This window comes from Sphaerodactylus townsendi, linkage group LG05 (genome assembly GCF_021028975.2).
Source record: "Sphaerodactylus townsendi isolate TG3544 linkage group LG05, MPM_Stown_v2.3, whole genome shotgun sequence".
NCBI lineage: Eukaryota > Metazoa > Chordata > Lepidosauria > Squamata > Sphaerodactylidae > Sphaerodactylus > Sphaerodactylus townsendi.
Genome location: NC_059429.1, coordinates 429,210 through 448,652, shown reverse-complemented (window position 1 = coordinate 448,652; position 19,443 = coordinate 429,210). Strand labels below are relative to the sequence as shown.

Genomic DNA, 19,443 nt, shown 5'->3' with positions numbered 1-19,443 from the left:
GGAGGTGAATAACTGGCTTTGCAGGGGGTGCCGTCAGGAACATTTTGGTCTCTTAGATCATGGTCTGCGGTTTCATGAAGATGGACTGCTGGCAAGGGATGGGTTGCACCTCACAACTCTAGGTAGGGACTTTTTTGCTAGGAGCCTCACACACCTAATCAGGAGGGCTTCAAACTGAGCTACGTGGGGGAGGGAGACAGTATTCGAGCTGGCAGGAGCTCATCAAGTGCACAGAGAGAATAGTCCGAAGATTTACAAGAGAAGGAACTTAGCAAAATAGTTCAAGAACTGAACAGTGGGAGGGAAAACACCTTCAACAAGCAGCCAGTAGGAATGAGCTGTGGTCTTAAGATGTTTCTACAACAGTGTTTTCTAACCTTTTCGACATCACGGGTGCCACTGGGCCTGCTCTACCATATCTCACGGTGCCCCTACCATCCCTCCCCCCACCTTCCCCTCTCCGTGCCCCTGCTTGCCACCCCCCCCCTTCCCCTCCCCGGGTGAAAGGAAGCAAGGAGGTGGGGGTGGAGGTGAGAAGTAGCTACTGACCTTATGGCAGGCCCCGCCCCTAGAGCCCAGCTCCATATCCCTTACTGGTGCCGTGGAGACACTGCAAAAGTGAGAGGGGCCATTAGCATTGCCACGGTACCCCTGGGACGTGCTCACGGCACCCCAGGGTACCACAGAACTCTGGTTGGGAATCACCGTTCTACAGTAATGCACAAAGCATGGGAAATAAACAAGGAGAACTGGAACTCTTAACACGGCAAAGCAAATGTGATATAATAGCCATCCCTGAAACCTGGTGGGATGAGTCTCATGATTGGAATGTAACAATTGAGGGGTATAACCTATTTTAGAGGGAAATAGGCTACTTGAGGAAAGGAGGAGAAGTAGCATTATACGCCAGGGATGGTGACACCTGTGAGAAGGTCCATGACTTAAATCCCAGAGGCCAGGTTGAGAGCATCTGGGTAAAAATCAAGAGGGAGACAAATAACAGTAAATTCATTGTGGGATTCTGTTACAGACCCCCCCCCCCCCAAGTCAGACTGAAGAGATGGATGCCTTCTTGAAACAGATGACTAAACTTTCAGAAAGGAGAGAAGTAGTACCGGTAGTAATAGGAGATTTTCATTATTCTGATGTTTGTTGGGAATCAAACTCTGCCAAGACTATAAGGTCCAACAAATGCCTTACTTGACTTGCAGACAATTTCATGGTCCAGAAGGTGGAAGGGGCTATAAGAGTATCGGCTATTTTAGATCTGCTCCTAACCAGCAATGAAGACTAGGTTAATGGGATGGATGTGGTAGGATCCTTAAGTGGGAGTGACCACGTTCTCCTGCAGTTTGTGGTACAGTGGAAAGGGGATTCCAAGTGTAGTCAGACAATCATTGATTTCAGCAAATGTAGGAATCTACTGGGTGTCATCCCATAATTAAAAATACTACAAGAGAAGGGAGTGCAGGAGTTTAAGATCTCTTAAAAATGAGATCTTGAAGGCACAATTTCAAACAGTTCCTGTGAGGAGGAGAATTGGGAGGTGTCTCAGGAAACCAGGATGGCTGTCTAAAGTACTTTCAACTCAGCTAAGATTTAAAAAGGACATGTACAAGAAATGGAAAAGGGGGGAAATCACCAAAGAGGAATTTCAAACAGATAGCCAGGATGTACAAGGAGAAAGTCAGAAAAACTAAAGCTCACAATGAGCTCAGGTTTGCAAGAAAGGTTAAAAAAAATTTCAAAGTTTTTTGGGCTATGTCCGTAGCAAAAGGAAAAAAAAGGATATGATAGAATCACTGTGTGGAGAAGATGGCAAAATGCTAACAGCGGATGGAGAAAAAGCAGAGCTTCTCAACACCTTCTTTGCCTTGGTGTTCTCCCCAAAAGAAAACAGTGCTCATCCAACGGGGGAGGGGAGGGGGGGGGAATGGAACAGAAGATTCAGTAGGGGAAATCCAGCACAGAATAAATAAAGAGGTAGTACCTCTTGATACCTGCCTGCTTTAAATGAATTCAAATCACCAGGGTATTAAAAGAACTTACAGAAGTAATCTCAGAATCACTTGCAACAATCTTTGAGAATTCCTGGAGAACAGGAGAAGTCTCAGCAAACTAGAGGAAGACTAACGTGGTCCCCATCTTTAAAAAGGGGGAAAACTGGAGACCTAAACAATTTACCTTTTGGTCAGCCTGACATCTGGCACCAGGGGAAAGAAACTAGAGCCAATCATTATACAGACAAAATTAGGGAGTGGTAGGGTCTGGATTCCATGCTCTATGAAAGAGCAACTTAGAGAACGAGGAATATTCAGTCTAGAACTGACATGATGTCGTGTTTAAATAATGGAAAGAGATGCTCCTTGGTGAAAGAGGGAGCAAAGCTTAGTTTTCTGCTACTCCAGAGTCTTGGACAACGAATAATGGATTCAAGGTGCAGGAAAAGAGATTCCCCCTAAAACTGAGAAGAACTTCCTGACAGTCAGGGTTGTTTGACAATGGAATCCACTGCCTCGGAGTGTGGTGGAGTCTCATTCTTTGGAAGTTTTTAAACAGAGGATGGATGGCCATCTGTCAGGGGTGCTTTGACTGTGTGTTCCTGCATGGCTGGGGGTGGACTGGATGGTCTCTTCCAACTCTAGGATTCTATTTTTCTTTCTCCCCAGCATGCAACATGGGCATAGCAGTATTGCCCTATAGTGCAGTTGGCAGAGATGAACGCCCACTTCTTTCAGTTTTTGTGTGCCAGTCTCTTTCAATAAGAAAAGGTGCTTTGCCAACTAAGGGCAGATCTGGGATCTGATCTCCCATTCGGCCTTTGACTAGTTTGAACACTCATACTGACTTAATTCGCACACAAGTCTGCATAGAAACAGAATACAACTCCCTAATAGGGAGAGCCAGATCCCAGTGCCATATGCCTCAAGCCACCTCTCCTCACAAGGAATATTGGTGGGCCCCAAACACACGGAGAAGAAAAACAGAACTTTCTTGCTTTACTGGGTTCCACCCTTCCCTTCTTTAACTTCTGTTGGATGCAGGGATCGGCGGCTACAAAAGGAACCTGCTTCCCTTATAGGACTGCCGAGTGCTGTGGATCATGCTGGATATTTAGTGGCTGCCCTGCTCTTCCACCAAGCACTTTGGGGGAGCTCCACAGTACTCCCCTCCTTCACTTTATCCTCACAACAACCCAGCAAGATAGGCCTGGCCAAGGCAGTAGGTGGCCTGAGGGATTCCAGTGAGTTTCATGACTGAGCGGAGATTGGAGCCTGGCATGCCTAGCTGACACTAACCACTATACCACACTGTCTGGGAAATTGTTGAGGGCTAGTCACTTTCCTATGCTACTGGCATCTTTACATTAAAACCAAATTAATCAAGTAGTCTATCTCTTGAAGGAGAGGGGAAGAGGAACACCCAGGGGGAAAAATATGACAGTGCTTTTTGTTTTTCTGTTTGTTTTGTTTCATTGTCAGGTTGGGAAATTTCAAAAGCGCACCAGAAATACTGGTGGTCCTTCCCGCAGGCAGGCAGGCAGGCACTCAAAAACAAGCCCAACTGGTTTTCAGAGCTGCACTCCCGTTTATTGCCTCCTGACCCCAACCCCATCAGGGAGGGGCTGCCTGGGGGCGGTGCCCAGAGATGGTCTCCCCCCCCCCTTCATTGTTATTTCTTGGAATGACACACTCCAAACAACACGCTAATTTGATTGTACTTAAATACAGCCCTGTCATTTGAAGTAACCTCTCTTTTAAAAAAATAATATTAATTCCAATCTTTTTGTTGTGCCACAGATGCCAGGATCAGCCACCTGGGCGCATGTATGGGGAGGGACAAAATCCCCCGCCCCGGGCGGGGACACTGCCAGAGCCAGCAGTCGACCACTGCTCAGGGTGGTCCAGATCCCATGTAGGAAAGTGGGCAACCCAGAGACAGAAGTGGCTTCTTCCCCAATGCCTGACCCTCCACCCACCCCCACTTGCAATGCCCGCCAATTAGCTCTCTGCTGATACTTACACCTCCTCCTCTTCCTCAGAGCCCATTTCCCGTGGGTACTCTCCACCTTCGTCTCCGTCTCCACACTCCTCCTCTTCCTCCTCTTCCGAGGAGTGGCTGTCCTCTGAGGCCACTGGACTGGAAGACTGACCCCAGCTGGAGAAGAAGCAGCAGCCGGGCCTGCGATCAGCCGCCATGAGCCGCCGCTGCATCTGAAACCCCCTCTGAATCCGAACACTCTCCAGCTCCCCCGCCTCCTCCAAAGGTGGAGGCTCCTGACTGGGGCCACGGGGGGCCAAGGACAAACTCCCTGGGGCCGGCTGAGCGGAGCCCTGGCCCGGTGCCGGAAAAGCAGTCCTCGTCTGGTCCTGCTGCTGCTGCTGCTGCTGCTGCCGAGCTTCCATCTCCTGCTGCAACCGTGCCCGCTGCTGGCGCTGCAGGTTTTCCATCACTGCCTGCAGCTTCATGGCTCTGCCAGCAGGGGGTGGTGCCTTGGCAGAGGGCACAGGGGGCGCAATAGGGGCGGAGCAATGCTCCGAAGGGGGAGGGAGCCCTAGGGGGTGTGTCTCTTGAGAGGGAGGCCCCGGGGGACAGTGTTCAGTGGGGTGCAACGCCGTCGGGGAGGCTGGTGGGGGCCCCCCTTGGCCCAGCTGTCCCAGGGCCGGGGAGGACAGTGAGAACAGCAACGTCTTACAGGATAACCCTTAGGCGGAACAGCCGCATCAGCTAGGGCAGGAGGCCATTCGATGGCAAATGAAGTCAAATTTCTTCAAAATTAAGGCTCTGCTGACGGCATCGCTCCCAGAAGCAGCCAGGCTGAGATCCCTCAGTGCTCAAGGGTAGAGCGCTGCTTTCCACAGCACTGAACTGAAGCTGCAGCCCGATCAGGCCCTCATGCATTCACATTTCTCCCGTTTGCGGGCACCCAACTTCCAAGTCTTCATCTAGGCGTCAGCAAAAGCCCTGTCCAAACTGACAAAAACAAAGGCAACAGACAGCATGTTAGAGAGGTGAGGCCCACAACCGACTTCTGTTTCCCAGCGTGCCAGGAGCTGTGCAAAGACCAAGGCAGTTGACCAGGCAGGAAGAACCAACTAACAGACCATCTTGAGCACAGGGAGGTGAGGGGGACAGCACTGGAGCAGAGAACCCAACAGAAACAAAGAGGGTTCAAAGCTGGAATTTGGAGGGTGCCACAGAGGGTGGGTGGAAAGCTGCAGGAGCAGCAAGTGGTGCTTTTCTTGAACTGACAAACTCTGCCCAGGCCAGGCCAAAAAGGGAAAAGAGGAAGCAGACGTTGTGAAGGATGAGAAACGGAGAAGACGCACATTTTATTGGGCAGGAGAAGATGAGGCCTTTCAGCTGCCTGGCAGGAAGGAAGGAAAGAGCAAAAGTCTCGGTTAGAAAGGAATGGGAAGGCAGTTTGAGCAGGCCGGGTCATCGTCTGGGGCGATGGGCCGTTCTCATTCACATGAAAGGAGCTGAGGTAACAGCCAGGGTGTGGACAGCCACCCCCTGGCAAATGAGGTTTACAAAAATTACCACCCCTCAGGAATTTCACAGCCTGGAAGTAATTTGTCCCTTTTTATTCTTTTGGCATAATCAAGAAGAAACTCTTTCCCAGTTTATTGAGCAGTTTTTTAAAGTCTGCCCTTTCCATTATTATTTTTTTTAAAAAAAACCAAGGCAGGATCATAAATTAGGGGTAGAAAACTTCCATGAAATGTTTTCTGCAAGTGGAAATTTCCTCAAGGTTTGACGGCTCTGGGTTTTCTGGGCTCCAGGGGCATAGTCTGGTAGGTTTTGTTCCTAACATTTTGCCCGCATCTATGGCTGGCATCTTCAGATGCATGTCACGGTGAGATGTGGGAAAGACACAACTGAAGATACCACCCTCAACAACCATAAAGGCCTTCAACAATAAATTCCCAGGGCTTCTTTGTTCTGTGGACACTGTTCTGCCCTAAATTTCAGAAAACAACAATGAATGGGGGCCATTGATTATATGGTATTAGGAAATATTAATGTCAAATTCGTGTTTCTCGGGTGATTATTTCCAAGGAACTGCACAGGAGAGCAAGCATGTTTTACAGATTTGTGAAGTGGGAGAAATACAACCATCAGCACTCACCTAATTCCAAAAAAAAATCAAGCTGATTCAAAGTGCAAGCAAAATCCGAACGGAAGCTGAAATGTCTCAGTACTAGGCCTCCTCTTACCTGGTGAAAAGTACATCACAATCCCCAACCTAGAAAGTCATGCAAGTGATGCTAGAAAGGGAGACAGTGAAACGGAGTTGCCACAATGGAAGAAGTTAAATCTGTTGAAATGCAACATGGGACAGCCATATCTATGGAATTGCAGGCACAACTCTCTGGGAGGGCAATAAGGACTGCGCAATTCTAGGCAGAGCTACTCTGCTCAAAGCCCATTCATTTCAGTGGGCTGAGACCGGATCACGCTGCTAGCAGTCCAGTAGTAAACTCATGAAGCTGACATACTGAGCGGCGAGACCTCCAGCCCATCAAAAGCTCAAACTGGGGCTCAGACTGAGATCTTTCTTTACCTGAGCCTTGTCAACTGGAGATGGCAGGGTTTGAACTTGGGATCTTCGTGGGCCAAGCAGATGCTCAGCCACAGAACTATGATTCCTTTACCTTAAAATCCCCCCCCCCCCGCAAATTTCACCTGTGTAAAGGAAGAACAAGTTATATTGTCTTAAAAATTTTACAGGTATAACCCCAATAAAAATAATGTAAATATAAATAAAAATAAAACTTTACATTTTTTAAAATATACTATTTAAACCACATTTGATTCATTAATCCTTAATGAACTATTTCAGTTCAAGGCATTTGTTGCTATTAGGACACAGGAAATTAACGCAGGGTACTATTTAAATTTTGTTTACTAGCTATAATTGTAAAGGTACTAAAATCAGATCACACTCTTTAAGGCATTGGAAATTTTTCCCAATGTATATTTTTTCCAGAAAGCCCACATCAGTACACAGCATACAACATTACTTAAAATCAAAACAAAGATGCCTCTAAAACGCACACAATGCTTAAAATCTAAATGCCAAACTAAAACAATGGTATTTTTAAAAACAGCAAACTGGCACTATGTCAGACAAGAAGCACCTAGAAAGTTATCGGGACAGCGGTAAAAGTCACAAACAAATTTGTGTAATCCTAAACTATATGTGTGGGATTCATGATATTCATTGTTGCTTTCACCACTGAAATGAAGCAAGCACACCAGTCTGAAAAAACATTTAAGACCACATTATAGCCCATCTGGCAACTACCGCCTAATAAATAAATAACTGGCAGCAAAATTAAAGCTGATTTTTTAAAAACCCTCCTTATAATAACAGTTAATGTTAATTTATCATTATTAAAGGACAGCATCAGAGATTAAACACACCAAACTGTGGAAATGAAAAAAACCAACCACTGCCTTCTAAAATAATAAGAATAAAGTATCCACAACCTTTCCATTTGATCATGAGGCATGGTGTTCCATAGGCTTTATGTCTTGTATTTCCACACATGAAGCACCCCAATTCCTTTCTTGGTCATCTAGAGAACATGACTGGGGAAAGTTGGGTTCAGCTCTTCTCAGGAAGAATAACGGCATCACCAGGCACAACGGTCAGAGGTTTTCTCCCCCCCGTCCTTGCTCTCTTCCAGGACACCAGCCTCCAAGTTGGACCTGGAATGACAGCTCATCTCCAGTCATTCCCTGACAGAAAGGGGATGCTTTGGAGGGTAGGCTCTATGGCCTTGTACCCAGTGGTGGGATTCAGCTGGTTCGCACCACTTCGGCAGAACCGGTTGTTAAAACGGTGCTTCTAAACAACCAGTTGTTAAATTATTTGAATCCCACCACTGACTGAGCCCCTCTGGGGTCCCTGCCCTCCCCAGATTCAACCCTCCAAAATCTCCAGAAACTTCCCAGTCTGGATCGTCAACCCTGCCCCCCCCCCCCCAAAAACCTCGCAGCATTTGCCAGAGGGCAACCCTACTCCCAGGGCAGGTAGGTAACAGCTTTCCACACACAGAGTCCATTTCTCATATGTTGTTGTTCAGGGACAGACTTCCTGTGGGCATGCAGGCCCCATTCAGCTGTTGTGTGTCTTGTTGAGTCTGCCTAATTTGCTATTAAAATTGCAGAAGTTGGGTTGCCCAGTTCTGTCTCGCTCAGCTTTCTTGGCTCTTCCAGCTGGAAAGTGGTCTGCCAGGATTGTGGGAAAGGGAAGCCGGTCTGGGTTCTGCTGTCCTCTAACTGCAGGTGCCGCAAGCAAGCTGAAAAGTGGCAGGAATAGGTACTTTCTCCCCTCTGCCCACCCCTCCAGAATCCGCTGCTCTTTAAGATTCAGAGACCTTTATTCGGCGTATACAACACAGGGACAAAGAGGAAGAGTAAATCCAGAAAAGAACAGCGAAAGTAACGTGAACAGAAGCCAAGGGAACCTAGTTCAAAACGTGCAGCAAAAATTTGGCTACGGTTTCAGTTATTTCAACCTTGGGATTGTTTAGCAAAAAAGTAACCTTTGCGTTGATAAGATCCAAGAACCCAACTGGGATTAAGGCAGAGAAGTTGAGCCTAAAGTTGTACTTCAGGCAGGAGAGCAAGAGATGTGTTCAAGTGTAAGTAGGGCAGAAAGAACAGTGTTGATCGTGTTTGATAACCGGCCTTGAAGTAAAGACGATGGAAAAGAAATGCATCTTGTTCTTGAGAATGCCCATCTGAGTTTATGGGATTGGGCAAGTTGGTTCAGATAATGGGCAACACAGAGCTTTCGGGGAATAATACCAAAGTACAAGGGTAAACAGGAACTCTGTGCCTTGCTCAAAAGTATTCCTGCACAAATAATTTGTTTTGTAAGGATAAGCATTATGGGAGAGGGGAGACACTAGCCCCCCTGGGACCACTGGTGGAGTATGAGGGTAGGGTTGCCAGATCCAAATTGGGAAACTCCAATTTTGGTCCAGCTTCCACGTAAAACAAAAGCAACCCTATTATTGGCATAGTCCAGAGGCTTTCTCTCAAGCAGCCAAGGAATCATTTAAGGGTGCTGTGTGGTTTCCTCGGCTGTATGGCAGTGTTCTAGCAGCAGACTCTCTCCTGACATTTCGCCTGCATCTGTGGCTGGCATCTTCAGGAGGATCTGATAGTTGGAAAGGAAAGCAAGAGTGTATATATACCCAGGAGTAAAGGTCCAGTAGGTGAGGGCATCTGGAGATAGGAGTAGCCTGGCAAGTGAGTAACAATGAAGTGAAGCATGTGAGTAACAAAAGAGATAGCAAGGTCAATAGGTGAGGCATCTGAATAGAAGTAGTCTGGCCTTTGTTCCCTTTGATTATCTGTAGTCATCCTGTGCCTGTGTGGAGCTGATTAGTCACTGTCTTGACTCTAGTGTTTTTCAAAACTGGCAGCCAAATTCTGTTCATTTTCATGGTTTTTTCCTTTCTGTTGAAATTGTGGGGTCCCCATAGCAGACACCATGGCACTCATCAACTGGAAATTCCCAAAAGACATCACAGCCCTGTTTCAACATTGCCTCCTACCACTAGCCATACTTCCAGTGGGATACAATGAGATTCTATGAACAGAAAGATGGGGTAGCCATGGATAGCCCTCTTAGCCCTGTAATAGCAAATTTTTATATGGAACACGTTGAGGAGCAAGCCCTGGAAACAGCACCAAAAAAGCCCACCATATGGTTCCATTATGTGGATGACACATTCACCATCTGGAGCCATGGAGAAGAAGAACTAAACAAGTTCCTGGACCATATCAACAAGATTCACCCAAACATCCAATTTACTATGGAAAAAGAAAATGAAGGAATACTGCCATTTCTAGATGTCCTAGTCAGCCACAAACCAAACCAACAACTGGGCCACACAGTATACAGAAAACCTACACACGCTGATAGATATCTACACAAAAACTCCAATCATCATCCAGGACAAAAAAGGAGCACCGTAAAAACTTTGGTAGATCGCGCAAACAGAATCTGTGAACTCCATCTCCTTCAAGATGAACTGAATCTCCTTAACTGGGCTCTACAGGCTAATGGTTACTCTACTGCAGACATCAGAAGGGCTGCAAGACCAAGAACTAGCCACATGAACAAAGATAAAGAGCCATCTAGAGGGAAAGTGTTCTTACCATACATCAAGGGAACCACTGACCGCATAGGAAAACTGATGAAGAAGCATAACCTACAAACAATCTACAGACCTACTAAGAAAATTCAACAAGTGCTACGTTCAGCAAAGGATAAGAGATCCCTCTAGCTACTGCAGGGGTCTACTGCATACCATGTAGCTGTGGACAAGTCTACATAGGGACCACCAAACGCAGCGCTCAGACAAGAATAAAAGAACATGAAAGGCACTGCAGACTATTTCAGCCAGAAAAATCAGCAATAGCAGAACACATTATAAACCAACCTGGACACAGAATATTATTTGAAAACACAGAAATTCAAATCACGAAGAACTGTCGCAATGTCAGACTACACAGGAGAGAAGCCAAATACAGAAATCCATGCTAATACATGGACAATTTCAACGGAAAGGAAGAAACCATGAAAATGAACAGAATTTGGCTGCCAGTTTTGAAAAACACTAGAGTCAAGACAGTGACTAATCAGCTCCACACAGGCACAGGATAACTACAGATAATCAAAGGGAACAAAGGCCAGACTACTTCTATTCAGATGCCTCACCTATTATTATTATTATTATTTTATTGATACAAAAACAGTTATACACAGCAAACAAGATCAATATGCTGGATTTTGTATTACATCACATGTCGGATTATTATTATCATTATTATCATTATTACCATTATTATCATTATTATCATTTTGACTTTTATACCGCCCACCCCCAGAGGGCTCTGGGTGGTGTACAACATTTCAATATAATATAAATAAGCAAAAGGAGCCCTCTCAATAAATAAAATATAAGATAAAATAAGGGCTCTAGGCATCGAATTAAAACCATTTAAAATACAGCATACAAAATGAAGTAAAATATAAATGTAAAAATATAGCGTCTGGTCTTCTAAAAAACCCCTCTTGAGAGGGAATGGAAGGCCCAAGATGGAAAAGGGGCACAGATGATAAAAAGGGAGGAAGGGGTGCCATCAGTGGCCGGCATCTCCAAAGGCCCGGTGGAACAGCTTGGTCTTACAGGCCCTGTGGAACTCTCCAAGATCCCGCAGGGCCCGGACAGTTAGAGGAAGAGCGTTCCGCCAGGCAGGGGCCAGGGCTGTAAAAGCCCTGGCCCTAGTGGAGGCCAGCCGCATCATTGAGGGGCCGGGACTACCAGAAGATTGGCCTCCGCTGAACGCAGAGGCCAAACTGGGACATGCAGAGTCAGACAGTCCCGAAGGTATGAGGGTCCCAGGCCGCGTAAGGCCTTAAAGGTTAGAACCAACACCTTGAAGATGATTCGGAACTCAACTGGGAGCCAATGCAGACAACGCAACACTGGCAAAATGTGATCTCTAGCGGCACCACCAGTGAGCAGCCGAAGCCGCCAGATTTTGGACCAGTTTAAATCCTCTCCGACCAGACGCTAGCGTCTGCTGTAGAGCGAGTTACAATAGTCTAACCTGGAGGTGACCGTTGCATGGATCACAGTGGCTAGGTCCGCTTGGGAGAGGTAGGGGGCCAGCCGCTGGGCCTGATCCAGATGGAAAAACACAACCTGGGTTACATAGGCCAATTGGGTCTCCATTGAAAGAGACGAATCCAGGTGGACCCCCAGGCTGCGGGTGGAGGAGGCCGGTGCCAATTTGGCCCCCTCCCACACCGGTGGCCCAGCCCCCCCTTCACGGCCCAGCCAGAGGATCTCCGTCTTCGATGGATTCAGCTTCAACCTGCTCTGCTGCAACCAACCAGCGACCGCCTCCAAACATTGCTGTAGAGCTGAAGGGACAGCGACCGTACCCCCCTCCATCAACAGATTAAGCTGAGTGTCATCAGCATATTGATGGCAGATCAGCCCAAAGCTGATTGACCTTGCTATCTCTTTTGTTACTCACATGCTTCACTTCATTGTTACTCACTTGCCAGGCCACTCCTATTCAGATGCCCTCACCTATTGACCTTTACTCACAGGTATATATACTCCACTTGCTTTCCTTTCCAACTATCAGATCCTCTGAAGATGCTAGCCACAGATGCAGGCGAAACGTCAGGAGAGAATGCTGCTAGAACACAGCCCGGAAACCACACAGCACCCCACTTTATTGGCATAATCGGGTCCAGTTTCTTATTGTTGGCTCTGCCTCCACAGTCACGGGGACTTCGGAGGTGAAGACCACAGTTTAAACCTGGACCTGGCTGAGGCCAGTGTTGAACTACGCATTGGAACTTGGTGGTGGGGCAGGCACTTGAATGCTAGACATGCAGTCCACAGGGTGGGGCTCTTGGCTGCTTTGAGCCCCTCCCCCCCCGGAGTGTCTAGGGCATCCAACCCCTAACCCCCATTACCAATACACAACTTCATCCATTCTGCTTGAGTCGGCCAGCCCTTCAAGCCCCCAGGCCAAACGCTGCCATATCCTTCCCAACCACAAAGCTGAAAGGTAGTCACCATAATCATCTTGTTAGTCAACTCAATTCCCCTCCATCATTGGTAGCAGCTGCCACTGAACCCACTGGCCTCTGAACCCCGAATCCCTTTGCAACTGCCACAGAATTTTCCCCAGCTCAGAGCCACAGCCACACTCTGGAACGGAACCCACTCCGACATCAGTACAAGCCAATCACAAGCCTTCCTTCTACCAGCACATCTCTACCGTTGGCGGCTTCCTGCAGGCAGGGAAATCGTGGTAAGGATCAGCATTGGTGAAGCCACCCAAAATGGGGGATGCCAACCACTTTCCCTAAGTCAGAGCTTTGGGCGGACAAAGAGGAGACGGGAGTTGTAAATAGTGGGCGGACAAAGAGGAGACGGGAGTTGTAAATAGCAACTGAAAATCCTCATTTTAATTAAAGAGTCGGTTACAATATGATTTTTTAATTGTGGAACCACGTCATTTAACAGCCTGGGCCTAGCATTTGTACTCCTCTCTACCGTAACAATTGCTCAAGGCTTAGAATCCCCCGCCCCCCTTCAACAAGCATGCAATTTTTACAGAACGCTCCACACAGGCTTAATAAATCTTTCATAATCCAAGCACCAGAGCAGAACATAAACCATATTAAACCAGGCATGGAAAACAGGTGTCTGCACTCGAATGGATTTACCACCCAAAGTACAAAAGCCGTATTTGTCCACACATCCACCTCCCAACACAAATGCAAGACACTCTCACCTTGGCAGGTCTCAGGAACACATTTGCAGCATGGGTGAATAAGCAAAGCACCACTGAGGCATGTGCAGAGAGGACCCCATCCCAGAAATTAAAACGCTGTTTGATAACTCTTTCCCACCAGAAAAGAAGATGTCAAGGGTCTCCAGCAGAGTCTTCTCATACCAACACCCACCCACCCCACCCCCCGCAACCTGGTAGCTGCAGACAAGACTATTGCAACTGTCAATTTACTGGTTTAAGGGGTGGGGGCCGAGGGGCCGCCATGCAGGCATCCTGAAAGGAAATCTCTCCTAAGCTCTTTGTGTTAATTCTTTAATGAAGTTGTGGGCGGCGGCAGAGGGCAGAATTTTACAGAGGCCCCTCATAAGCTCCCCAAAGGCAAAATGACCGGTTTTTGCGGTGCCACCAGATGTCAGGCCCCGAGGGAAAGGGACGCGCAAACTTTCAAAGCAACAGCAGTGGGGGAAGGAGAGAAACCATCCTGCTATCAGCCGTTTAGGAAGGGGGGAAACATGAAGGCCCTCAACAAAGCCCAGCCATATAAACAAGTACCGTGGCGCCTGCCCTCTTAATGGCAGGGCCCAAACAGCATGTGGCTTGAGCACATGACACTTACCGAACGGGCGGGCAGGACTGCACATGAGCTCCCAACAGGGAGAAGAGTTACCCTCACTTCCTTCTTGTCTCCCCACTACAGTCTAACCCCACCCCCACCAGCTGAAAACTGAGAATTGTAAGTGCCTCAGGGCAGAGACTCCTGTGTGCTTGTTTTGTGGAATACAGCTGGAGGTACAGAAAAGATAAGGGGGCTGAGATCCCGTGTGGTGGTTAAGAGCAGGTGGACTAATCTGGAGGACCGAGTTTGATTTCTTACTTTGTCACATGAGCCTGGTGAACCAGGTTTGATTCCCCACTCCTCCACATGTCTAGTCACAGTTCTCTCAAAAACTCTCGGCCCCACATGTCTCACAAGGTGCCTGCTGTGCGGAAGGGAACGGAAAAGGAGTTTGAAAACCACCCTATAGGAAAGAAAGGTGGGGTACAAATCCAAATTCTCCTTCTTCATCATCTCCTCCTGCAGATGGCCTTGGCACCCGCCCCGCACATGTGCAGGGAGCTCGGCAGCTTGGCAGATCCCAGTTACTGACAGAGCACTTTGCCTGACCCTGAGGCCTATTTGATTGGCAAATTACATACCATTTGAATATATGGTAAAGAGGAACAGGTGGTGATAAAAATGCAAAGCGCAGGGCACCTGAACGGAAACAACTTGCTTCTTAGCATAAAAGGAAGGGAAAGTCCTGAAGGCAGCCCAGGCAAGTCTCAGAGCGAGCGAGGCAGGAGACTGGTGGCAGCAGGGCCTCCACTTTTCAAAGATGGCATCTATGGCAGCTTTCTGCCACAAATTATGGGGGTGATTAATTATGTGGGAGGCACACGCCATATGGGAGTGGAGGACAACCACGTTACTTTCTCTCTTCCAAACAAATAAGGTATCAGCTCTAATAAAGATTCAGGGTTGGATCCTCCAGATCTGTTTTCCTCAGGTGGGATCCAACCAGTAGTCTTCCATCTCAAGATGCTACAGTGCCCAAGTGCCAACTGACTTGGACAGAAAAGCCTGTTTTGAACATGGCGTCAGTGATGCTGCAGATGAATGGCCAGGAAGGGAAGCTCTGGTGTGATTCTCCTCAGCCTGGGGGCGAGGGGTGGGGGTGTCACTGAGAGAACCGGGCCAATTCACCCTCCCATCTCAACCCATCTTGGGACAAACCTGAACTTGGTATAAACAGAGCTTGGAAAAATCAGCTACGCAAGAGGGGGGGGGGGGAATCCAAGGTGAACCATTCTGCAGCCTCATCCGTATGGATTTTATTTGCAAAGTATTTTTTTACAGTGGATCAATAAAACTGACCCGGGTGGGGAAGAAGATGGAAGGAGATGGCTGCATTCATGAGCTGGGTGCCACCCGTCAAAGTTAAACCAGAACAGCAGCACACAGGAGGAGCCATATACCAAGTCTCTGTAAGAGTTGCTGTTCTGACCTGCGCTCCCTCCAAACTGCAGGTCCACATCAGGTACAACCAACTCTTTCCACACAGTGTCGCAGGGCTACATCTTGCCAGAAGAAGTTACCCGGCGCATCTCTGTGCGAGTTGCTGACTGAGCTCCCTTTCCACTAAGCAGCATACCCACAAAATCAGATAATGCCCGCCTCCCTTGGCTCTGCACTCCACAAGCATGCCCACAGAGTAACTCATCTGTTGTGTGTTTCCCCGGCCGAAAGTGTGGGGCGAGCTGGTTTAAAGGCGTGCTATTTTTAAGAGAGGCAGTTATAGGCTCGTGGTCACTGCCAAGTCATCTCAGTTGGAGCAGCCTGCCTCTGAAATTCTAAGGGAGGGAGGTAAAGATAGTTCCGGGGGAAACTGGAGTGAGCTTCGGGGGTGGGGGTGGCACCCATCTTCTTCCGTAGCAGCTGGAATGCTTGCAGATCAAGAAGGGGGGGGGGTGTCAGCTATTTGGGCGGCAGGAGCTCCGCAGGGAGAGGGGCTGCAGCCAGGGCGTGAGGGGCTGGCTGGGCGCACGCCTGTTCCCCAGGACAGCAGCAGGGACGGCGTGCAAAGCGTCTCCCCCCTCGCCCCCACCCCAGTAAAAACAGTCGAGGCGAAAGGGCAGCAGCAGCAGCAGCAGCCGGCAGCACAGCAGAGCCCCACCCGGAGGTGTTTTGCAAACCGACACAAAGCTGGGCGGCCGGCAGGCAGGCAGGCAGGCAGGCAACCTGGAAGCGCCACCGCGGCTCCACGCTCAGGTCCGCCCGGATGGCAAGCGACTCTATTCGGCACAGGCCTCGGTCAGCCAGGGGAAAGGACGGGGGTTTTGCACTCGAGTAGACCCACAAGCTCCGCCGGAAAGCCATGCCGGGTCCCCTCCCCCACTCCAGCCCCAGGTATTGAGCCTTGAATTTTGGAAGTTGCAGCTGGGGGGGGGGGCGGGGGCGCTGGTGTCAACAAACAAGTCAGAAGGGGCGGGTGGGGTGGGGTGGGGTGGGGTGAGCGGTACCTCCGCCCAGAGCAACTGCCACCCCCAACTTACAAAACGAACCCCCTCCCAACCTGCCCCCGTCCAGCAGCTCCAGGAAGTGGGGCGCGGGGTCTTTCTTTGCAAGATGCCTTTGCAAGTTTGCAAGCGAGCAGGGGCGAAGGAGCTCACCTGACAGGGCTGGTCTTCGGGGGGGGGGGGGTGATCCTCCGTCCCCGCCGATCTGAGCAGCCGATCCCCGCCCACTCCCGCTGCAGAGGCCGGATCCTGCCCGCCTGGCAAAGCCTCCCTCGTCCTCAGGATCGCGCGGCTCGTCCAGGCGCCCTCCCCGGCCTGCCTGGGCTTGGCTTGGCTTGGCTGGCTTGTCCCGCCTCCGCCGCCGCCGCCGCCCCCGGGCCGGAGAGGCAAATCAGACGGTGACAAATAGCAATCAGATGCAAATTCCTAACCTCTGAATCAGGGACCCGGCTCCAGGGAGCATCGCGCAGTTTCCGGGCGGGAAGGGGGCGGAGAGCCGGCAGGGGCGCGACGGGGAGACTCTCTCGCGCTTTCAGTCCCTAGTTGGCAGAACAGCTGGGGGCATTAAAGCCCTTAAAACTCTTAGCCATCGATGAGGCTACTGATGGCTGGCTGGCTGGCTGGGGAAATGGGCGGCTCCCTCCCTCCGCAGAGCTTGTGGCAGGAAAGCACTTACAACTCTTTGTTTGGGGGGCTTTAATGCCACAAACTCTGCCGAGGGAGGGAGCCTCTCATTTCCCCAGCCAGCCAGCCAGCCAGCCAGCCAGCCAGCCATCAGTAGCCTCATCGATGACTCTTCTGTTTCTAGAGCAGCAGCAGGCCTGGAAACATAATGGATGTAGTAGCCCAGAAGCCCCGATGGCCAGCAGCCCCTGCCGGAGGCGCCAACCTTGGTGGGGATGCCTTGTGGGCAATGTGGCATCAGTGAATCCACCCTCTGGTCCCAGACCACCCCTTGGAGAAAATGGCCACTTAGAATCATAGAGTTGGAAGAGACCAGACAGGCCATCCAGTCCAACCCCTTGCCATTCAGGAACACACAATCAAAGCACGCCTTTCAGATGGCCATCCAGCCCCTCTTTAAAAACCTCCAAAGGAGGAGACTCCACCATACTCCAGGGTAGCACATTCCACTGTCCAACAGCCCTGACAGAAAGTTCTTCCTGATGTTTTCCTGCACCTTGAACCCATGACTCTTGGTCCTAGTCTCTGGAGCAGCAGAGAACAAGCTTGCTCCCTCACCAGCATGACATGATCCCTTCAAATATCTAAACATGGCTATCATGTCACCTCTTAACTTAAGAGGGTGGATTCTCCGCTGCTGCATCCCCAACACCAGTCCCCCAAATCTCCCTTCCCAAACCCAGAGTTGGCAACTCCGCCTCATCCCATTCCCCCCTAAAGCTGCCAAAGTCTACAGGAGTTCTTTCAGGAGTTTGTTGAATCGTGCTCCTTAACACCATTTAAACAGCCTGAAACGCTAAACGCATTGAAATGCAGGTGATGTTTATTACTAACGCACTAAGGAAAAATGAACACCCCCACCCCACCAATAAAGCTTCTTAGAAAAAAGGAAATGCATGACCAAATGGCAGATGGCATGAAGGTGATTTTATTCAGGGAGCATTACAGGCTAATTATTACTCGAATTAATTATAATGTAAATTGAAGCATTGCAATTACAAAGCACTGGTTCAGAATGAATATCTGGTAACAAGGCACCAACAATACCAAGTCATATTTTCTATTACTGAAAGCAATAACAATATTGAATAACAATAACAATGTACACTGAGAGCATATGCACCGGAGACAAATTCCTTGTGTGTCCAATCACACTTGGCCAATAAAGATTCTATTCTATTCTATTCTATTCTATTCTATTCTATTCTATTCTATTCTATTCTATATGGATTGGATCACCAATTGCATTTATTGATATTAACTGTCCTTTGACAGCCAAGCTTGATGATGTCATCATTACTATTTGATGAATCAATCATCATTAATGTTATTAATAATGCTGATGAGAGAATCATCAGTGCACATGATATAGTGTGGTTGCAATTATTAATGATGATGAAATAAAAATCCTCAATCTGCATTGCATCATTTGGCTATTGTTAATAACCAGTAATTATTGGTAGAGTCCTGGGTGCGCATGCAGGGGGCTGGAGAAAAACAACTGTAAAAATGCACTAGGACTGAATTGCAGATGACAAACAGTACATTATACCAACGATTAAGACTGCTAATAATAACCCCCCTCCAGCACTGTTTGCACTGATGGGGTAGTAGTGAACTGTAATGCAAACCCCCCCACCCCACCGACTTCTCTAGATACAGTTCTGAAGCACATTTCCCAGAGCAAAAGTTCCCTTGGAATCAGCGAAGAGATCCATCCATCCATCCATCCATCCATCCATCCATCCATCCATCCATCCATCCATCCATCCATCCATCCATCCATCCATCCATCCATCCATCCATCCATCCATCCATCCATCCATCCATCCATCCATCCATCCATCCATCCATCCATCCATCCCACCCTTCCCCAAAATTAAACCTGTAGAGAAAGACTACTGTAGAGTCACCTACACCAAGAGTCCCTGACATGCTGTTTTTAGGAAGTGGGCAGGGCCAGGTAGGACTTTTGCCCAGTGAGGGCTCTGACTTTTGAGTTTTGATTGGCTGTGCAGATTTTTTCAAATGTTGCTTTGGTAGTAGCTATCACCACAGCACAAGGATCTGCACTGTGTCATTGTGGTTTTATGGCTGACTCTGCCTCTTGTGGCAGCCATTTTGTCCCCGCACCCACCATACCATGACAGAATTCCAAATGTGCCACAGGCTCAAAAGCTTGGGGACCCCTGTGCTATCCGTTTACTTGGAAGCAAGCTCCACTGTGATCAATTGGGTTTACTTCCAGGAAGGTATGTATAGCCACGGCAAACAGCCTCCCATGACCTGCCTCCATTTTGCTTCATTGTGTTTAAAGCCGTTCATATGTATTTGCTTGCTTCAGTCTGA

At 48.7% G+C, this 19,443-nt stretch overlaps 1 protein-coding gene across 1 annotated transcript in view; it reads right to left on the bottom strand.

Annotated features, from left to right (window-relative positions):
- Positions 1–16,914, bottom strand: part of ARID3A (AT-rich interaction domain 3A) — a 68,742-nt gene extending 51,828 nt beyond the window's left edge. Inside the window, exons 1-2 of the mRNA XM_048497128.1 lie at positions 16,564–16,914; positions 4,024–4,974 (exon numbers count right to left, since the gene is read on the bottom strand). Of these exons, the coding sequence (XP_048353085.1) occupies positions 4,024–4,469 (446 nt within the window). The 5' untranslated portion in view covers positions 4,470–4,974; positions 16,564–16,914. The remainder of the gene's footprint in view (positions 1–4,023; positions 4,975–16,563) is intronic.
- Positions 16,915–19,443: the final 2,529 nt, after the last annotated feature.